At 46.3% G+C, this 18,319-nt stretch overlaps 1 protein-coding gene across 2 annotated transcripts; it reads right to left on the reverse strand.

Moving 5' to 3' along the window:
- Positions 1-3,819: 3,819 nt before the first annotated feature.
- On the reverse strand, positions 3,820-18,089 carry efna1a (ephrin-A1a). Of its 2 annotated transcripts, none has more exons than XM_035183580.2 (5): positions 17,769-18,089; positions 6,805-7,100; positions 5,854-5,919; positions 5,655-5,750; positions 3,820-5,523 (listed from the first exon to the last, which is right to left on the reverse strand). In XM_035183580.2, exons 1-5 carry the CDS (start codon positions 17,864-17,866, stop codon positions 5,399-5,401), a joined length of 681 nt encoding a protein of 226 aa, XP_035039471.1. In that variant the 5' UTR covers positions 17,867-18,089; the 3' UTR covers positions 3,820-5,398. The 2 variants fall into 2 exon arrangements, with proteins under 2 accessions (XP_035039471.1, XP_035039470.1); XM_035183579.2 differs by having other exon boundaries at positions 3,820-5,526.
- Between the last annotated feature and the right edge of the window lie 230 nt (positions 18,090-18,319).

Here is an 18,319-nt window from a genome sequence, read left to right on the forward strand (position 1 = left end):
AGAGTCACTCAGGGGTCAGCCTATTGTTCTTTCCTAGCTCATAAACAGCTGCTCTGATACTTACAGGACACCGGGTTCCCATTCCGAGGCGGCGACGAGGCTTATAAATGCCACAAATAGCTACACTAACATTAGGTAACCTCCCAGAGGCCCTGTGAGGCAGATACACTCCTGGCTCCTCTGAGGAGTAACATACGCTCGCAGGCAGACAGGGACCGGTCATCACGCGTCCCGCTGATAGCGATGGCGCGACCCAGTGTGGAGATGCGGAGACGGACCAGCTGCCCACGCCAAACCCGCTCTGAATCATGGATCTTTCTCGCTGCGTCTCGTGGCCTCCTCCCAGTTTGTAGTGTCACACACTGTTAGCTCACTCCTCGCTCTGTTTAACACCGATGACTGATAAATTGATAAAAGCCCAGGTTTTTTTTGGAGCTTGTTGGTAAATGTTTGATTTAATTTAGCTCCAGTCATGTTGACTTTAAATCACACATTTGTCTTTCGGAAAAATAAATACTCAGCGGTCTTTAAAAGAAAAAAGCTTTCCTCAGTCCCGAATGACTCTTCTAACCATCGGGATGAAAAATATTTCAACTCAAATGTAAAAATGGTTTATCATCAGTTAGAGTCGACACTGCTACGTCTGCCAACGAGGTTTTGGTTTCACCCTCGTCCGTCCGTTTGTTTGTAAGAAAGATTACATAGAAACTACTGGACGGATTTCCACGAAACTTGATGGAAGAATGCGATATGGGTCAGGGAAGAAGTCATTCGTTTTTTGGTGTGGATCCAGGAATTTTATTCTCTTGCAAGATCGGGAGTATTTCAACCTTTACAATTTTCCCAGGGAACAATTTCTGGAGCCAGACGAAAATAAGCGTGTGCCATTTGGTGAAGCTTGATTGAATTCAAGGGGATTGTTGGGTCTTGGTGGGGGGGTTAGCTCGACTGAGAGCCATTCTAGAGCACATACCTCCTCCAAGGCCCGACAGTCTCCCTATGAAACGACATTTAAAATCAGAACATCCAGATTTTTATTTGGATCTGAACCAAATGTCACACATTCATAAACATCAGTAGATTTTTTTCATAAAGATTCATAAATTATTATCTCATTAAGCAAAGGAAATGTTAAAAAAGTCAATGTTAAAGAAAGGAGGAGAACAATTCCTGGAACTTCCCTCTGATCCGGATCCACAGCAAAATGTAATAGGTTGTTTCCTCATTTCCAGCCTCCTGGGTAGAAGTCTCAGCTTCTTTTTTAATTATCTTGCAAAAATAAAATCAACAAGTGTCAAAAAAGCAGTTGGTGCAAACTGAATCTCCAAAGATCAACTGCTGTGACTCAAAAGTAAAGAGTTACACATGAGAGGCACAAGCTGAGGCTACATACACTGAACTGAGAACTTTGATCAACAGCCTTGCAGAGAGTTTGATTCATGATCACTTTCCAGCTATGAAATGAGGCTTTAAAATCTGATGCAAACATTTTACGTGTTCCCCCCCCCCCTTGCTAAGATTGTGTTCACAGGGTGTTCTTGATTTCCGTGTTTACTCCGTGTTTATCCCTTGACTGCCCTTTACATTTATTACCGCGTTAAAGGTTTCACACTTGCCACTCACGTTTACTCAAGCTGGTCCGTCAAACGAGCGAGTAAATAAAAAGAATTGTCTCTTCTTGACGAGCGGCTACTCGGCGGAGCCTCTTCTTAGGGTCGGGCGGTTAAGGGGCCTGTCCGCCAGCCTTAATTTATGGCCGTCTCTTTGAAAACACTGGGGAGTTGTGAGGCTGCGGCACCAGTTTTTGGTGCTACAGCTGTTTTTACTGTCACGGCCGTAAAGCTCCCCTGGGAAGAGGGAGACAGGAGAAGGAGAGATGAGAACAATGGCTTGTCATGCAACTTGCACATGAGCAAAGTATCCGAGGAGGTGTGTGTGTGTGCTTGTACTTAGATATTTGTGAGGACCATTTTAAGCATAGACCTGACAGAGTGAGGACATTTTGGATGGTCCTCACTTTTTCAAAGGCTTGTCTGAGGGTGAAGACTTGCTTTTAGGGTTAGGGTTAGAATTCTGGTTAGAATTTAGTTGTGATGGTTAGAGTAAGGGGCTGTCAAATGCATCACGCCAATGAGTGTCCTCACTAAGATAAAAGTACAAGAATGTGTTATGACGGGTGTTGAGGTCATGGTAGAAGATTTACAGAAGCGTGAGATAAAAGAAAAAGCGTCACGCCTGTGTTTTCATGCCAAAAGGCAAACCTGATGGTGAAAGTGTAATAAAGAGAGCTCTGCTTGTTTTTCTTTCATCTCTGCACTGGAGCCTTTTCCCGTCTTGGCCATGATTTGGTTCACCTCTGTCACATTAGTGTGCGTGAGCCATTATCTGTGTTATTGGCTCCTCTGATGAGATCTTCCTGTTGTAAATGGAAGGAGAAATGGTTTGGGTATTTTCCAAAAATCCTTATAGCACCAAAATCCCCTTATAGCCGGGTTCCAGAGGGAACAATCGATCTTTCATTTACAGGAGGATGATTGTGTTAGGAAGCTGGATTATTGGGTTGAATTTAGGGTAGATAATTACACATTTATCCCAAAACATGTGTAGTGAAGAGCAAGAACCTACAGTTGTTGCCTTGAGCTAAATGCTAAAGCCAGCATGGTTTAATGTTTACCATTGTCATGTTATGTCATGCTTACATATGCTAATTGATAAACACAGCACTGCTGGAGTTGATCAGATAAGGTATCACACAAGTTAACTTTATGACCTGATCATGGCACCAGATGAAAAGATAAAGGGTGAGTCATAGACTTTATATTAAAAAGGACAAAAAGTTAAGCCAAAGCCTCCTGATTGCCCCCTGGTGGCTGGCTGCAGTATAAAGCCTGCCTCATCCATGTTAGTGGATGTGACATGGACAAAGTCACATGTCAAACAAATGTTTCTCAAAGATGTTTTTTCTCATTACACTGACGTATGTTCAAGTGTTCATCTCTTTTTGTTACGTTTGGTTTTCATTAATTATATGATTATATAAAAAGATGGTCGAGAGTGCGCATCGCCTTGATACCATGACTCTATCCCTCGTTCGCTAGCCCGGCTGGCTCCAAATGTGCAAGATGCTAGCGTCACTAACCTGGTTATTTTGGCTTCATTTCTGGACTGTGAGAGGTCGTCCATCTTTATTCACACTCTTCAGGATAAATCATGATTGCCTGCACAATGTTATTCATGCTTAAGATACGTACAGGCTGACCAACTCAGTAACAAGTCCCAAAGCTAGACACAACTTGGACATCCGCCTCTCCTGGGTGGGCACTTTCTTTTGTTTTTAGATCATTAAAAACCATAATAGGATTATTACAGTTACAGCATTAAAGTTACATTATTATGCAAATGTATACTTTTGCATTGGCCTTGCATCATAGTAACTCACATCTCGACAACATCATGACATCAAAATATGAGGGTATAAACACTGTGTGAGAAAAATTACCGTAACACACTTTAACTGTTGCTCCTGGTTGAAAGCTGCATTTAAACTTTATTTTGTTGATGCTGGAGAGGCAGTCTGACTGATTCAAACCCTCTGACACAACAGATCAATAGGCCTTCAGACAAATTACTTCAGGACAGGCCACAGAATGCAGGAAACCACCTTGAAAACCTTCACCGCTTGCAAGAATACAACAAAACAAGGAATAATGTGCTCTTGGTCACACAGGAAGCGTTGCCCACCCTTGACCCATGCCAGCCGTACTATGCTCCAGTAATCACGCCTCATGTTTCAGTAAAATAATCACAAGAAAGCTGATCTGGTTTTCCAAAAATATCTTTTTTTATTTCACATGAAATGTTCACATTTAGAATATTTATCAAACAGGTCTTTCATATAATCTTCTATATATATATTTATATATGTACATATCATACACGTCTTTTTACTTACAGATGTACAAAATCAGGTAACAAGGATTCGGATAAAAAAAGACTTGACTTCAATGGTAGTCATACACTGTTGTGCTTCGTTGATCAAGCTAGCCTGTCAGGTGAAGATGTGCTCGGCGTCTCGCTTGGAGGCCTTGTCTTGTCGTCTGCGAACTGGTGACTCTAACATTTTTAAAATCATACAAAAAAATTGTGATGTTATTACAAAAGTCTAAATAGCTGATTGCTTCACCTTGTGTGTGTGTGTTTTGTTTTTTTGCCTACTTTTTGCCTGGTGTTGGTTACATGAAGGGCAGCACCGTGATAGACAGGTAAAAAAAAAAAGTGAAAATGATACCAGCTCTTCGTGTCAGACGGTTGAACCAATACAGGAGCAAGATCCAGCACACAGAAAAGTCCGGCCTCTCTGTGATACGCACAACATCTCAGTGTTTGCTTTTGGCAGAAAAAACATTTTGTCTCGTCATGCTTACGATCGATCGCTCCGCAGCTCGCACACACTCTCTTCCTCTCACCTCAATACGCACGTTTTTTCCTTTCACACAAGTACAAACTCTACCAGGAGAAAGAGAGAGACGACGCCTCACTCCTCTCCCCCTCGCTGGCGACAGTAAACATTTCCTTTCATAAGATCATGGTATTTACAGTAAAACGTCCCAGCTGCAAATGCTATAAATTATCTTCACAGAATGTACAAGTAACACAGCTCAATGTTGTGTGTTTCCATGTGTTACAGAGCGTCAGTGTGTGGTGTGTGTCAGTACTGTGCAGAATTAGTGCTACAGTATAGAAGCACATGGTCGAGTGTACAAAAAAAAAGGATGGTTGTGATGAGAGCAGCCCCCGTGTGTCAATGCTACATTTAGAGAAAGTAATCACCCGGGACGTCAATGCAACTCCATACCGCTACAGAACAATACAACAAATAGTACAGGACACTAAAGGGTGGAATAGTGTACAAGTTGGAGAGATGACTGATCTTTGGCTCAAAAGGGTAAGAGATTACTTTTCCGTTAAATGTCCATCTGAAGTTTTATCTAACGGGTTGGTGTCTTTGTGCTTGATTGTTTTTCGGCATCTCCTCCACTTCTTCATATTTTCTTCTGGGATTATCATCCAAAGAGGTGCATGTGACCAAAAGTACAAATCAAGGAGAGCTTGGTTTTTTCCAAGAAAAAACAAAAAAACATTCAGTCACCTTTTGAAAAATAAGACAAAGCACATGTACTTTGTCTCAAATGCTTTAGAGTTTCTCGGCACATGTTGCGCAAGTCTGCGATGTCCATGCTTTGCAAGCACAAAAAACAAAAGAAACTACCCCTGTGGCCAGCACTGGGCATGAAAAACTGTTTTTTGAGTCAGTGGTTTCATCCCCACGGACTTTCTTCATTGTAGTCCCTGAAAGAAAAAAAAAAAGGTCCGCCAACAGCAGTCGTTTCATGTCCCCTCAGTGCAACAATAGCAGTAATGAAAATGGGACTAGCAATGAGAGGATTGAGAGGGATGAAGCTGCCACTGCAGAGTTCGTCCGTACGCTCTTCTGGACATCTGGTAGGATTACCACCGGGTCATCTGCTTCAAGATGGGAGATAAAGAAGACACATTACTACCACATATTTTACACCCCGACGTTAATCCTGAATGTACCTGCATTGTTCTGAGGTCAGGTATAATTAGAAAGGAGGCAGGGGTGGTCAACATACCTGCAGGCAATCTGTTGGAGGGGTTGTGAACCCCACCCCCGGCTCCAACTGTGGCCCCACCTGTGCCTCCTTTAGCAACTCTGGCCTCCTGGGAGCCTGGAAGAAAAGAAGAATGCCATCAGTTATCATGCTTGCAAAAGCCGGACATTAGAGGTGACTGTGCAGTTCGCCTCACAGCCAGGGGGTTGGTTACACTTACCATCAGCAGCTACGACGTCCACACGGAGCCTGAGGCACTCTTGTCCGTGGTGATGCAAAGGCTTGGCTGCAGGGACGGGAAACAAACAACACAAGTGTTAACATCCTAACTTATGCACTTATCCTACCCTGGCCCCTTAATCCACCTTCATGCACACACAGACACACAAACACACACACTTGGCAGCAGACACAGGCACAAAGATTCAGGACGCCATCTGTGACCAGGCGAAGTGTGTCTTGTCCTGCCGTTTAGCTAATTACAGCCATGGTCAGGGTGACAACATTACTAACTCTCTGTGGTCACATTCTAGCAAGATGAGTGTTGCATAAAGTTGGCAAACTGAGGCGGCACCCCGGTTTATGTCCGTGAGAAGCTTCAAAGAGACGACCGAGGAAATCTAGAATCCAAAAACCACCCAACTCCGCTGTGCTTAAGACTTGTTCAGAGTGGAGACTTTCAGAAGCATGGATGTAGGGATGGCAATTACGAAAGGTCGCCGATCGGTCAGTGTCAAGCCCCTTTTCCACTGTCAAACTACCCACTAACATCTGGATTTTGGGAATGGATACAATCGGCATTCACTCCAGGGACAAATTCCCAAATTATGAATTGTTGCCCCCTTTTCCTCTTATGCCACCATTGAGTTGTGGTTTTGTCTGAAATGTCTTGGATTGATTGCCCTTAAATTTAGTATTTGGCTGAATTGTAATATTTCAAGTCATCATTAGGTCAAACCTTTTATTTGTTCAACACTTTGGTTTATGACCAATCTCCAAAACTTATGGCATTGCCATCAGCAAATGAGATCATTCTAAACTAAAATGTTGAATATGGGAAACTTTGGAAACATTAGCATTTATCTCAGAGCTGCAACTGGGGCTGCAGACTCTCATGCAAACATTGGAAAACCGTGAAGGCAGTGAAGATCTGAGTGAAAGCTATACTTACAGATATAATAGTAGCTTTCTCCTTGGCGGAACTCTTTTCCCAGAGTAAACGGAGTAAAACGCTGGAACTTTTCAGAGAACTTCTCAGGGGCGTGAGGGGCAAACGGGTGGCCGCACTCCCAACGCATCTGGTCGTACGATTGGGGTTTGCAGGATTCGTAGTCCTCGAGCTCCACCATGTAGAGCACGTACCGCTCAGCGTCCAGCGACGGCACCTCGCCCTCGGGGTAATGGGGGCAGACAATGTCCAGGTAGTCATTGAGCTTCACCTCCACAGCGTAGTCGTCCCATAGGAACCTGGAGGGAGGAGGCAGAGCGGGGTTACGCAGGTGGCAGGAGACTGATAACCATGGTTATAGCATTGGAGCGGTAATAAATATAAGCCTCAAAACCTGTGATTATATATTGATCGGCTGCACGCCGGTGTACAACAGGGAAATCAGAGGAAAGACTTAGAGGTCTGGGAATGTGAGATAGAACAAGATAGAGAGAGAGAGGTTGTGTGTGAGGTACATGTGTGTCGGAGAGGAATAAAGAGGGAAAACGCAATAAGGCGAAGAGTGAGCTGAAGAGAACATGCGCATAAATATGGATGAACGTGTGACCAGTGTAGCTGCTGCTGCTGCTGCTGCTGAGAGTTAGCAGTGAGTGCACATTGATCCCTTGTCCCACAGGAGTTGATTGATGTTTACAGAGAAACATTAGCAGTCAGTTAGCCCGGCAAGACAGGAGATGAGTATCGACAACTGCAGGGCTACACACACACACACCCACCATTACCCACACCCACCCAAAGAGAGGGAGGCAGATTCCTTAATGACAACTGCGTCTCCAGAGAAGCAGTAACACACCTGAGTTTACTCGACACAGGGTTAAAAATAAAAGGTCATATACGTTTTAACCCATTCATTAGGGTCAGAGTGACACGCAGACAAACACAACACGAGTGTGCAACCGCCTCCTCCCAAACTCCCTCTCATTACAAATACAGAGAGACAGTCAGACTGTCTGCCTCCCCTCCGTCCCTCCCTCCCTTTGCTCCTCCACCCTCTTTACGACGGTCTTTAAGTAAACTACACTTCCTCCCTCTCGTCTTCAGACCCGAGTGCAAAGAGTCACTCACAGAAAACCGTTGATACGGCCGAGTTAACCCGCACTCGAGGCAGGTTAAATTGGCTGTATCCCAACGGCCCATAATTCCTTCTCCCCCTTTGGATTTTTCTTTCAGCGATATTATGAGTTTATCTCCAGGGAATCGTCACTTAAAGGTATTTCAAGCTTTGTCCCCTTCCTCCGGACTGAGTGACCGCTCCGTGGGCGGCTCACAGCTAATGCTCTCCTCTCAGCCAAAGCCATCTATCACTGGCTTGGAGCTCTAGCTGGCCGCTGGCCACTAGCAACACACACACACACACACACACACACACACACACACACACACACACACACACACACACACACACACACACACACACACACACACACACACACACACACACACACACACACACACACACACACACACACACACACACACACACACACACACACACACACACACACACACACAATTCCCAGTAATTCCCATCTATCAACAACCAAGAGACACACACACCTCCTCTGGTACTGGGCTCCCATGCGATGACTATCACTTTACTATCTCCTACTGTTTTGGATCACCAGGGGTTCCCTGGGAATGGATGACGTTTGACAGCCTTAAATATTTTCACAACACACCAGGAGAATGTGTGTCCAATATAAGGTTTTGTTGCTTTTGCAATCAATACATGCACGGGGCAGCAAAGCTTTCAGCAGTTCAACAAAAAAAAGAGGCGGCCAGAACAGTGCGAGTTAAGTTACTGGCTGCTCTTTAATCAGAGCTACAGATCTCACCGAGTTAGTTCTGTGTTGTGCTAAACTGACATTTCTTTCCCTTTTCTGAGAGGAAGCGGGTGTTTTCTCATAAAATCCAACAAGGAAACATTTGGGGGAGTTTGAGTTTGTTTGACAAGGTCCATATGTGTGACTAACGATCAAAGTGAACAGGCGCAGGCCCCCGTCTCTCGTTAGCCGGTGTTGTTGTTTGTTGCCAGGGGTCTCCCTGGTACCCCCCCGGTGAAAGGACAGACGCTGTGGCTCCAAACCACCGGGGCCTGACTCCTGCTCCCCCCTCCCCTTCCCCTTTACCCCTCTCCGCCTGACTGCATTCCCTCAATACTGATGACCCGATTAGCCGGCAACACCGTTACAACAGCAACGCGGCCCTGTCGGAAAACAAGCGCCTTTTTTTATTGCACTGATGAAACTTCCATCTAAACTGTGCTGATAGTAGCGGAGCTCCAGCCAACTTTATGGGGGTCGAGAGCAATAATTATAATTTCGCAGAGGTCTAGACGGCTTAGTGCTTATCTGCCGTTTGCCTGCCACGCTCTGTTTACCAGAATGGTGCTGAAGTGTTTTTTCCCCCCCTGCCACTTTCAATTCTAGTCGAATCGACAACACTATTGAACAAACACTGTTGTCTGCCTTTTGCCTGACAGAGTTATCATCCCCCTGCAAACCCCCGACACCCGAGTCCCCTCCCTCACCCTGAGCCCTGATTACAAACTGGTCGTGGTATGGTCCCAATGTGTTCATCAAAAGGGGGTCGAAGGGGGGCCCAATTAAAACACAAAAAAGGGTATTAAAGTTGCCCTGGAGGGGGGTAATTATGTTCTCCTGCTACCCACTTCCCAGCCCCTTTAGGCCGAGAGTTTGGGAGGGGTGCAGAGGGCATGAATAGGTGTGGGAGGGGTGGGTGGGTTTTTTTTGGGAGGGCGGGGAGGGGGGGTCAAAGGCCTTGAGTTGGGAATGGCTTTTGAAGTTTCTCTCAGTGAGTGTTTCTGTTTGAGTGCTACAGTTGCTTCATCAATGCCACCGTTTCATACAGCGTCTCTATTCACGGCGCTGATGGAATACCTCACTTAGCGGAGAGGACGGCGGCTGAATACGCACCCGAGGAGGCCGGCTAGCGCCTTTTTTTTTTTATTAATGGCAAATAGTTTTAATTATCCCGCTGCCTTTTGTTCCCCTCTAACACCCCGCCATTGAAACGCTCCACATCATCGGCTTAATTAACTGATTGCAGCGACGCGGTTCAAAGAGACGCTCCGGCCCTTGGTGTGAGAAGGTTTAGCTAACAAAGTCAAATCATGCCACCACCACTTTAGCGGACAAAATCCTCTCTGTCTCCCTCAGTGTGCGTCCTTTGTCATTTCCCTCACTGCAAACTGTTTCTCTCTCTGCGTCAATAGGCCGTGTTGATTTATGCCCGTCGTTTATCCCAGAATGCTCTATTTCGGTGACAGTGACGCAGCTTGAAGTAACAGCGTTGAGGAGTTGTCGTATTCTCTTGTCGAGGATGATTTGTGGAACTATGGCAGGTATGCGGAGAGGTTTGTGTGTCTGTGTCTCTGAGATATTTAAATTGTTTATGTTGGAGTGTGCGTGTGTGTGTGTGTTTGTGTTGTGTCTGTAGAGCTCTGAGGAATCTGGGAGTGTGTTTCGGTTGTGATAAGGTAGATAATGAATGTCAATAATGAACTGTGTGTGTGTGAGAGTACACAATCTGGTGAAAACTCGCCTACAGACTGTTCCCGGTCCCTCTTCCTCCTCTCCTAAGAAGGAATTCCTGATTTATTGAAGCCTCTTCAGGAGCAAGAGTCTAATCTCCCTTCTTTAATCTCTCCGGCCAGCGTTTTGCTTTCTTCTCCACCTCTGCCCCCTCCTTTCATCCATCCATCATCCTCTCATCTCTGCACTCTATCGCCCTGTGGAATGCTGGACCTCAGAAGCGAAAGGGGCCGCGATGTGGATCAAAAGGTCGGACTACCGCCAAGTCAGCACCGGAGAATTTTTGTGCGACGGCAGTCAGCAAGGAGCGGCCTTGTGCATTTTTTAATCTACAGACGGGAATGATTCTCTCTAAAGATCGATAAAAATCTATTTAAAAGTCCATAAAGGCCGTCGCAGGACAAACTGCACATATCTGACCACTGCATCTAAAAACAGGGGCTCGGGTCTAACTCACCTGGAGCACACATGCTACTAATGTGACCCACAAGGTGACCGGCCGACGTCACAGATGGGTGAACGGGAATGTGGGGACCACCTAATCGGCTGGTTCAAGCCCGGATTATTGGGTTGACCAGAAGCTGAGCTTGGGTCCATTCATCAGCACCAGACCCTGCTTAATACAGGGGCTTAGAGTGGACAGCGAGGCCCAGAGCAGGGGCCCTGGGTACAGATTGAGGGGTGAGACAGGCAGGGTGGTGCTGTTTTTTCTCTATTGTTCTGGGGTATTACTCCTTTACACTGGAGTTTTGGAGTTGAAAGAGACACAGTGACTATGACTGTGTGTGTGTGTGTGTGTGTGTGTGTGTGTGTGTGTGTGTGTGTGTGTGTGTGTGTGGTGTGTGTGTGTAAGTGTGTAAGTGTGTCCATTGTCGCAGAGGGGAAAGTGAGATGTGTTGACAGTATAATTAACGACACTGGACGTAAAGGGAGCTGTTTCTTTCTACATGGGTCTGTGAAAGCTACGTGACTCCACGAGGGCGGTGGCACATCAGAGCTCATCTGAGGCTCATCGCCAGCCAAGTTAAGCAGCGCTGTTTAACGTTACTGCTCAAACTCGCTTTGTTTCATCCGTCCGTCCATTCATCCATCAATGTCGGCCGCCCCCCTCCCACTCTCTGTCCGTCTTTCATCGCTCAATAAGCAAACCAGATCCTCATGTCAACTCTGTCCCTCCCTCCCCCCTCATCCCAAACTTGCTGAACCAATCGGAACCTTTCCCGGTGGTATTCCAAATATGCAACTTCCTGACCCACTGTTTGCAGATCCGAGCACAAAGCGGTGTGGGTATGCCGGGGGTCGCCATAGAAACAAATATGGTCTAACTCTTTTAGCTCCTCCCTTTTTACACAATATTCCAGCCTTTCATTCATCGCACCGTGTGACTTTTCGTCATCCGTCTCAATCAGCTTTCCCCCCGTCCCGCCATTCAACCTTTGTCTCTCTGGATCATTGGTCATTCCGCTAGCAATCCTGACTGAACTCGCCAGGCTCCTTTTTTTTTGCCAAAATGACAAAGCTTTAAGTCCAGCAGAGAAATAATTGGCTGAGTCCACTGCACTAAGGAGGCTTAGATGAATACATATGCTCTTTCCAACTGTCCCACACCGTCCCATGAGCCATTTGTATCTTATAAGGGCCGGAGCAGAAAGGTCACCAATGACATCACATTCCTCAGAAGGCAAATTTCTGCGCACAAAAATCAATTTCTCTGGATTTTGCTGTTGTGCCCCGTGTTCTTCTCCCCCCACAAACATAGTCCGAGTTTGTTGCCTAATGAATCCCATGGGGAATTTACTCTATGCTGGCGCAGGCCTCGGTTAAATTAAATTGATTTCCAAATGTAGGAAGAAGTAGCAGCAGCAGCTCTTGCTTACAGATATCTGGTCCTCAAAATGGTTTAAATAAAACCGGCCTCTAGGGGGAAGCAGTATTTGCTGTGCGGTGCATGTGTACACACTAGACTTTCAACAAACATATCCCAAAAAAAGGCGAGAGCAAAAACAAATGTTACACAATGGCCCTTATTTAAACAACACAACAAACACAATGCTTCGTTTTCAGAGATATTATCTGACTTTAGCTGGCTGATTCTTCCTCATCTAAACACATGACATTGAATGTCACCAGGACTCGACAAACAAGTCTGGAGGACACACACACACACTCTGTACGTCTCCCCTCACACACACTATGAGAACGATTGTGCAGGCTCTCCTCATAATTGTAGTGTGATCTTAAATCTGTGTGCTCTTCCTTTCTGCTTTTAAGTGTGATTGAAGCAGGGAAGAGAGGAGGGGAAGAGTGGGAAGGAGCAGGGGAAGTCTGCAGCGTAGATAAGGAAGAGGCACGAGGATGGGCAGGGGTCAGAGAAACGCTGGCGGGGTTGACATTGATCAGAGGGGAATCTGAAATAGAGACAGAGAGAGATTTGACAGAGTGGCATGTGTGATCCAAAATCCTCCTCCGGGCTCGACGGTTCAGCACACCCCTCATAAGAAAACCCACTTCTCACTAATAATGACTCCTAATCCACTCACTTCAAGTTCTTCACTCCTCAAAACGAGTCTGGGAAATTCAATCGACCCCTGCGGGAGTCCAGGCGTTTTTACGGTCTTGCGTGTGTTGGTGTGTGAGAACTGTATTGTTTATTGTGCAGACAGGATACGCTGTTTTCCCGGGAAAAGACGTAGCCAGGAAGAGCCGCACTTCACAGGGAAACACACAGCAGACAGCGTGCAGACTTTGCTAACACCACCAGCACGCCTTCGGGAAGTTAAGACCTTTGGCCTGGATTCACTGTCTAGTGCAGTCGATAAGTACTGCGGCGCTACAACACCTTGCAGGGATATTGAACCAGGTGAAGATATCCTCTGGTCAATACTGTCACCGAGGTAAACAGACACAAGAAAGATCATAAACACACTGCAGTGATCATTGAGCCGATTATCATCCGTTTGGAAATCTCTCCGACTATTTTTCCCCCCAGATTGAATTCACCAGACAGATTACAAAACAGATTAAGTGTGGTGGGAGGAGAGGGGGCACAGATGATTCGAGAGAAAGATGGAAACAGATTTAAAGAGTTCACTGAAGAGAATGACGACCGAGCGGAGGAGGGGGAAGGGGCTGCGGTGGGTTTAGAGCGAAGGCTGGATTAATAGGTGAAGTGGGAAACCTGGCTGCTTTTCCCAGGAAAGTAGCTTCGGTTCAGATTACTCGGAGATCACAGTGAGACGACCCAGTCTTATCTCTCATCTCTCCGGCATCCACACGCTCAAATACGTGGAATGCAAACAGACATTTGAACCTACTCCTACACGTTTGTTTTTCCTTCATTTAATTTCTGTCCTGCGTTTTTTTTTCACACTGGCTCAACCTCTTTTCACTGCTTCAGCGATGGCACTCCAGAGCGGAGAAGAATACGCTGGAGGACAGGCGGACAAGTGAAAGGACCAGGAAGAGGGGAAAAGGTTTGCTGAGAAGACTGGAGTGTCTTTTCATGGGGATGTAGGAGAAGAAAGCTTTAGGCGAGGGAGAGAAAGCGTGAAGGAAAGGGCAAAGTGCCTTGTGACGGATTGCCATGGGTGCCAAGGACGATAAAAAAATTCCACACCTCTTAGCCTGCTTCCCTCCTTTCCCAAGAGCCAGAGTTGGAGGTGAGGAAATAATAGACTGAAAAGGGACAGCTTGTAAAGTTGAGATAAAAGCTGGTGAAGGAGGGAATGGGGAAAGACAGTTTCCCAGAGGCAGAGCCACAGCCGTGTGAAGAGGGGCCGGCCTGAGTGGCAGCCAGTATTCAGGCACCGCCGGCGTGACAGAATGACTGACAGACTGATAGAGGCTGTGCCACTTCATCACATAGTGAACTCCGACCCCCAATCAGTCACACCAGTTACTATTCTCTTTCTGTGGCTCGCTGTAAAGACCCTTCCCCAATTTGTATAGGAAGTATCCTAAAAACACCCATACTGGTCGGATAAAGACCGAGAAAATGCTCCATGTGGGTGAAACATAGCTCCAATACCTCCCCGATTTGAGGCAGAACAGCACAATTCGTCCCCTTAAATTCAATCAAGCTGCACTAAATTGCAAACACGCATCAGTCTCATAAATATGTCTGATTTGTTTTCATCAAGATCTATGAATTCCAATGGGAAATCAGTAAAACTGTCAAAAAGATGCCTTATCTAGCAATGTTAGAAAGAGGGATTAAAAAAATTCCTGGATCCGCCCTGAATTTAAATGGGTTCCTCCCCGACCCATATGGCATTCTTTCAGCAAGATTTGCGCTAATTAGTCCAGTAGTTTTTGAGCAATATTGCTCACAAACAAACTGGGGGGGTATAACCTCTTTGGAAAAGGTAATCAAATAAAATCACTGTTCCAGAAATGGTGGGCTAAAACAACCTGCAAGTGAATGCTGCATTTTTATCAGAATCAAAGAGCTCATGGAAAAAACAGCAAAGTTAAGACTTGGGAATTAGATTGGATTCGTTTTTTAAAAAATGTGGTACGATAACAGAGACGGTGGTTACGAAGACGAAGAGATAAAGAAGTGAAAATAAACAGACGTTCTATCAGATGTGCGTGTGTGTGAGCATGAGCCATGAAACAGTTAACAGATTCACCGAGCTGCAGACCACGGAACCAAGTTGAGAAAAGGGAACCTGGCCAAGAGGAGGGGGAGGGAGGTGCTGGAGAGAGGGAGAGACAGGTACAAAGAGGAGGAGGTGAAGGAGCAGGAAGAGGAGGGGGTGGTGGTGGTCGACTCATGCTCTGTCAGCGAGGAGAAGAGGGAAAGGAGTGAAAGAGCAAATTATTTCCTCACGTTAGAGTTGTAGAGTCCATAGGGCTCCTGGGACGATGTTAACATCAATCACAACTGTGTGGCTCATGTGTGTGTGTGTGTGGATGTGGGGTAATGTGTATCAGAGCGTGTGAGTCACTTGAATGCATTGTTGCACATGTGAGCGAGCTCCGGCACAGTCACTCCCTTCACAACAAGACACGTACGCACACTGGCACGCCGGGACCCCAGCTGACTAGGCAACGCCGGTGAGCCTCTTTCTCTGGGAATCAATCTGTGCACGCAGTTAATCAGACACTAAAGGTTACAAACACAACAGCAACGCAAAAGGTCAGGAAGCACTGAAACCCACACACACACACTGTTGGGAATATATTTCACTCGCGCTGAAACAAAGCAGTCGTTAAAGTGCAGGCAGATACGACCTTGGGAGTCAGCAGGCCCCAAGGCGAGCGAGCACACACACACACACACACACACACACACACACTGAAGTGAGTGGTGAGCAGGGCAGCTGCGCATGTGTCGACACAGTGAGGAAAAAGGAAATGAGCCTGCGCCACAAGTGATCAATCTGTGATCGATTTGATTAACGGCAGCTTCCTGACCAGTGGGATGGAAGAGGCTGAAGAAACAAAAGGGAGGGAGAGAGATCTCGGGAGGGACGTCTGTCGAGTAACAGGTCGAGGGGGAGAGCAGCTTGCCGGGAAAGATGAAAAGTACCGAATTAGAAAGAGAAAAACATCTCAGAATGTCGGTGCTTTTTCTGGGAATACAGGATTAAGAGTAGCCAAAGGGAGAGATTTAGCACAGTCATCCGTAAAAAAATAGCAAGTGCAAAGGGACGGATTACAAGTATATATACAGGAATGATTACTGTCGTTCCGCAGCAGGGACACAGCAAAACGCCTTTTCCATCTGGGGACTTTGACTTCATTCTGATTTTCAGTGAAAGGCTTTGTCGCTGTAATTACGGCCTTTCTGAGAACAGTAAATGCTGTAGTTTTAACCGCACTGGAGCTCGGGAGAGGAGAGATGGCGCTCGAGTGTGAGCGTCTGAGAGAATACTTTGCGTATCTAGGTGTTTCAAAACCAAGACCAGACATGTGTTTGCACACACTGATTGAGTTGGACGGTGTCAGTGTGTGTGTGTGTGTGTGTGTGTGTGTGTGTGTGTGTGTGTGTGTGTGTGTGTGTGTGTGTGTGTGTGTGTGTGTGTGTGTGATTGAGCGTCCTGGCTGGTGATTGTGTGCCAGGAGTCTCTGTTTGTGCTTGCCCGTCTGTGTGTGGGTGCGTGTAGAAGTTCATCTGTGGTGTGTAAACCTAACCCTTCCCCTACCGTGAGCCTTTTTGCCCCAGCCATCATCAACCATAATTCTAATTGACCCCCACTTATGCCGAATGGCCCCTAACCCCGACAATTTCAGCTCCAATTTCTCCTCCCTGAGCAATCCATCTCTCTCCCACAGCGTGACCTACTGGGCAGCTCTCAAGTTACCTCCTCTGTCTCTGTCAAACGCCATTATTACTCGTCTTACCACCTGAAATATGAACACTCTATGTCTCCCCGACAGCCACGTTGAAACCCCCAATGCAATATCTCTTGATTTAGTGGATGCGGCAACCTCCCACCTCTCCACACAGAGGTTCCAGGCCTCTTGGTCAGATGTGGAGGATATTGCAACAGATATTTCAACATGTTGTGCAGTGATTCAGGTCTGTAAAATCCACTCTTCCCAAAAAAAACATTGCCAGGAAGAAATGTAAGCCCTCCCCTGTTGAAATTAATCTCATGAATGAAGGCGCAACTGCAGAAAAATAGCACAAATTCCCAGACTTGTAGCAAATGATGAAAAATGATTACATGCCGTACGTGAGTCAAGAGGAGGAAATAGAAATCATAGATCATACCCCCCCCCCCTTAAAATGAACAAGTGAGCTCCACAGAAAAAAGAAAAAACACCCAAATTAAAGTCCCTGCATTTCTCTTCCTTCCCTCCAGAGAGTGAGCTGCTCCTCCAGCTCACTGTCACTTCAGCAAGATAAACAGATCACAAAAACCTGATGTAACTCATCCTGTAGTACAGCTGCAGCCACACACACACACACACACACACACACACACACACACACACACACACAGAGAGAGAGAGAGAGATTGCGAAATGGATAAAATCTGAACAGGTTAGACAAAGTATTGCAGGTAAACAGAAGCATAATAACAGGTTCGAGCCCTGAGAGGCAGGGATGGGGAGGTGGGGGAGGGAGAGAGAGAGAGAGAGAGAGACTCCCATGCAACTATTCTGAATTATCATCACAACAACAGGCAGTTGCCTCCATCACAAATTTATCATCACCACAGCCTTGAATATGCATGAAGCTGCAACCGCACAAACGCATCTGAATAGTGATCCTCACCGATTGTCTTTGATTCATATTAGACGTGTTAGTTTTGCAACGATGCGTAAAGAAGTGGCTGCAGGGGTTGGGTTCGAATGCACGGGATTAAAATCAGAAAAAACGCAGATTCAACAGATGCTTACTTTGGGTTCGTGCTGTTCCAGTAGACGCTGTGCCGCTCCGCTGACGCACACCAGGCGCACACGCTCACTGCGAAGCCCACAATCCAAACCCAATCCATGGTGGAGGAGAGGAAGCGTGCACGAGAGGAAACGCAACTCAGCTGGGGGGGGGGGGGTTTGTATTAAAAGCAAAGAAAACTAAAAGTTGAACCGAGAAGAGGTTGATCCGCGCGCCTGGAGCACTGCGCGCACTTTACGCACAAAAACAAAAATAAAAAGCAAGTCAACTCTTTGGAGAAGTGAAAAACTGCAGAGAGGTCGCGACAACTCGTCAAATCCGTAGTGAATGAAGCTGGAGGTGCGTGGAGCCTGGTTTTGTGAAACGCCCACAGTCGCGAGCCCCGCCCCCCGTGCCGCAGAGGACCAATCAGAGGGCTGTCCGAGAGACGCGAGCTCCTGTTCACAACATTACAGCGTCATGTATTCATGAGCCTCGAAAATATATTTAACACGTGTTTACTGTGATTTACAGAATTTAGAAATATTACATCCCAGGCACTTGTTGAAGGTGT

Source organism: Hippoglossus stenolepis, chromosome 17 (genome assembly GCF_022539355.2).
Source record: "Hippoglossus stenolepis isolate QCI-W04-F060 chromosome 17, HSTE1.2, whole genome shotgun sequence".
Taxonomy (NCBI): domain Eukaryota; kingdom Metazoa; phylum Chordata; class Actinopteri; order Pleuronectiformes; family Pleuronectidae; genus Hippoglossus; species Hippoglossus stenolepis.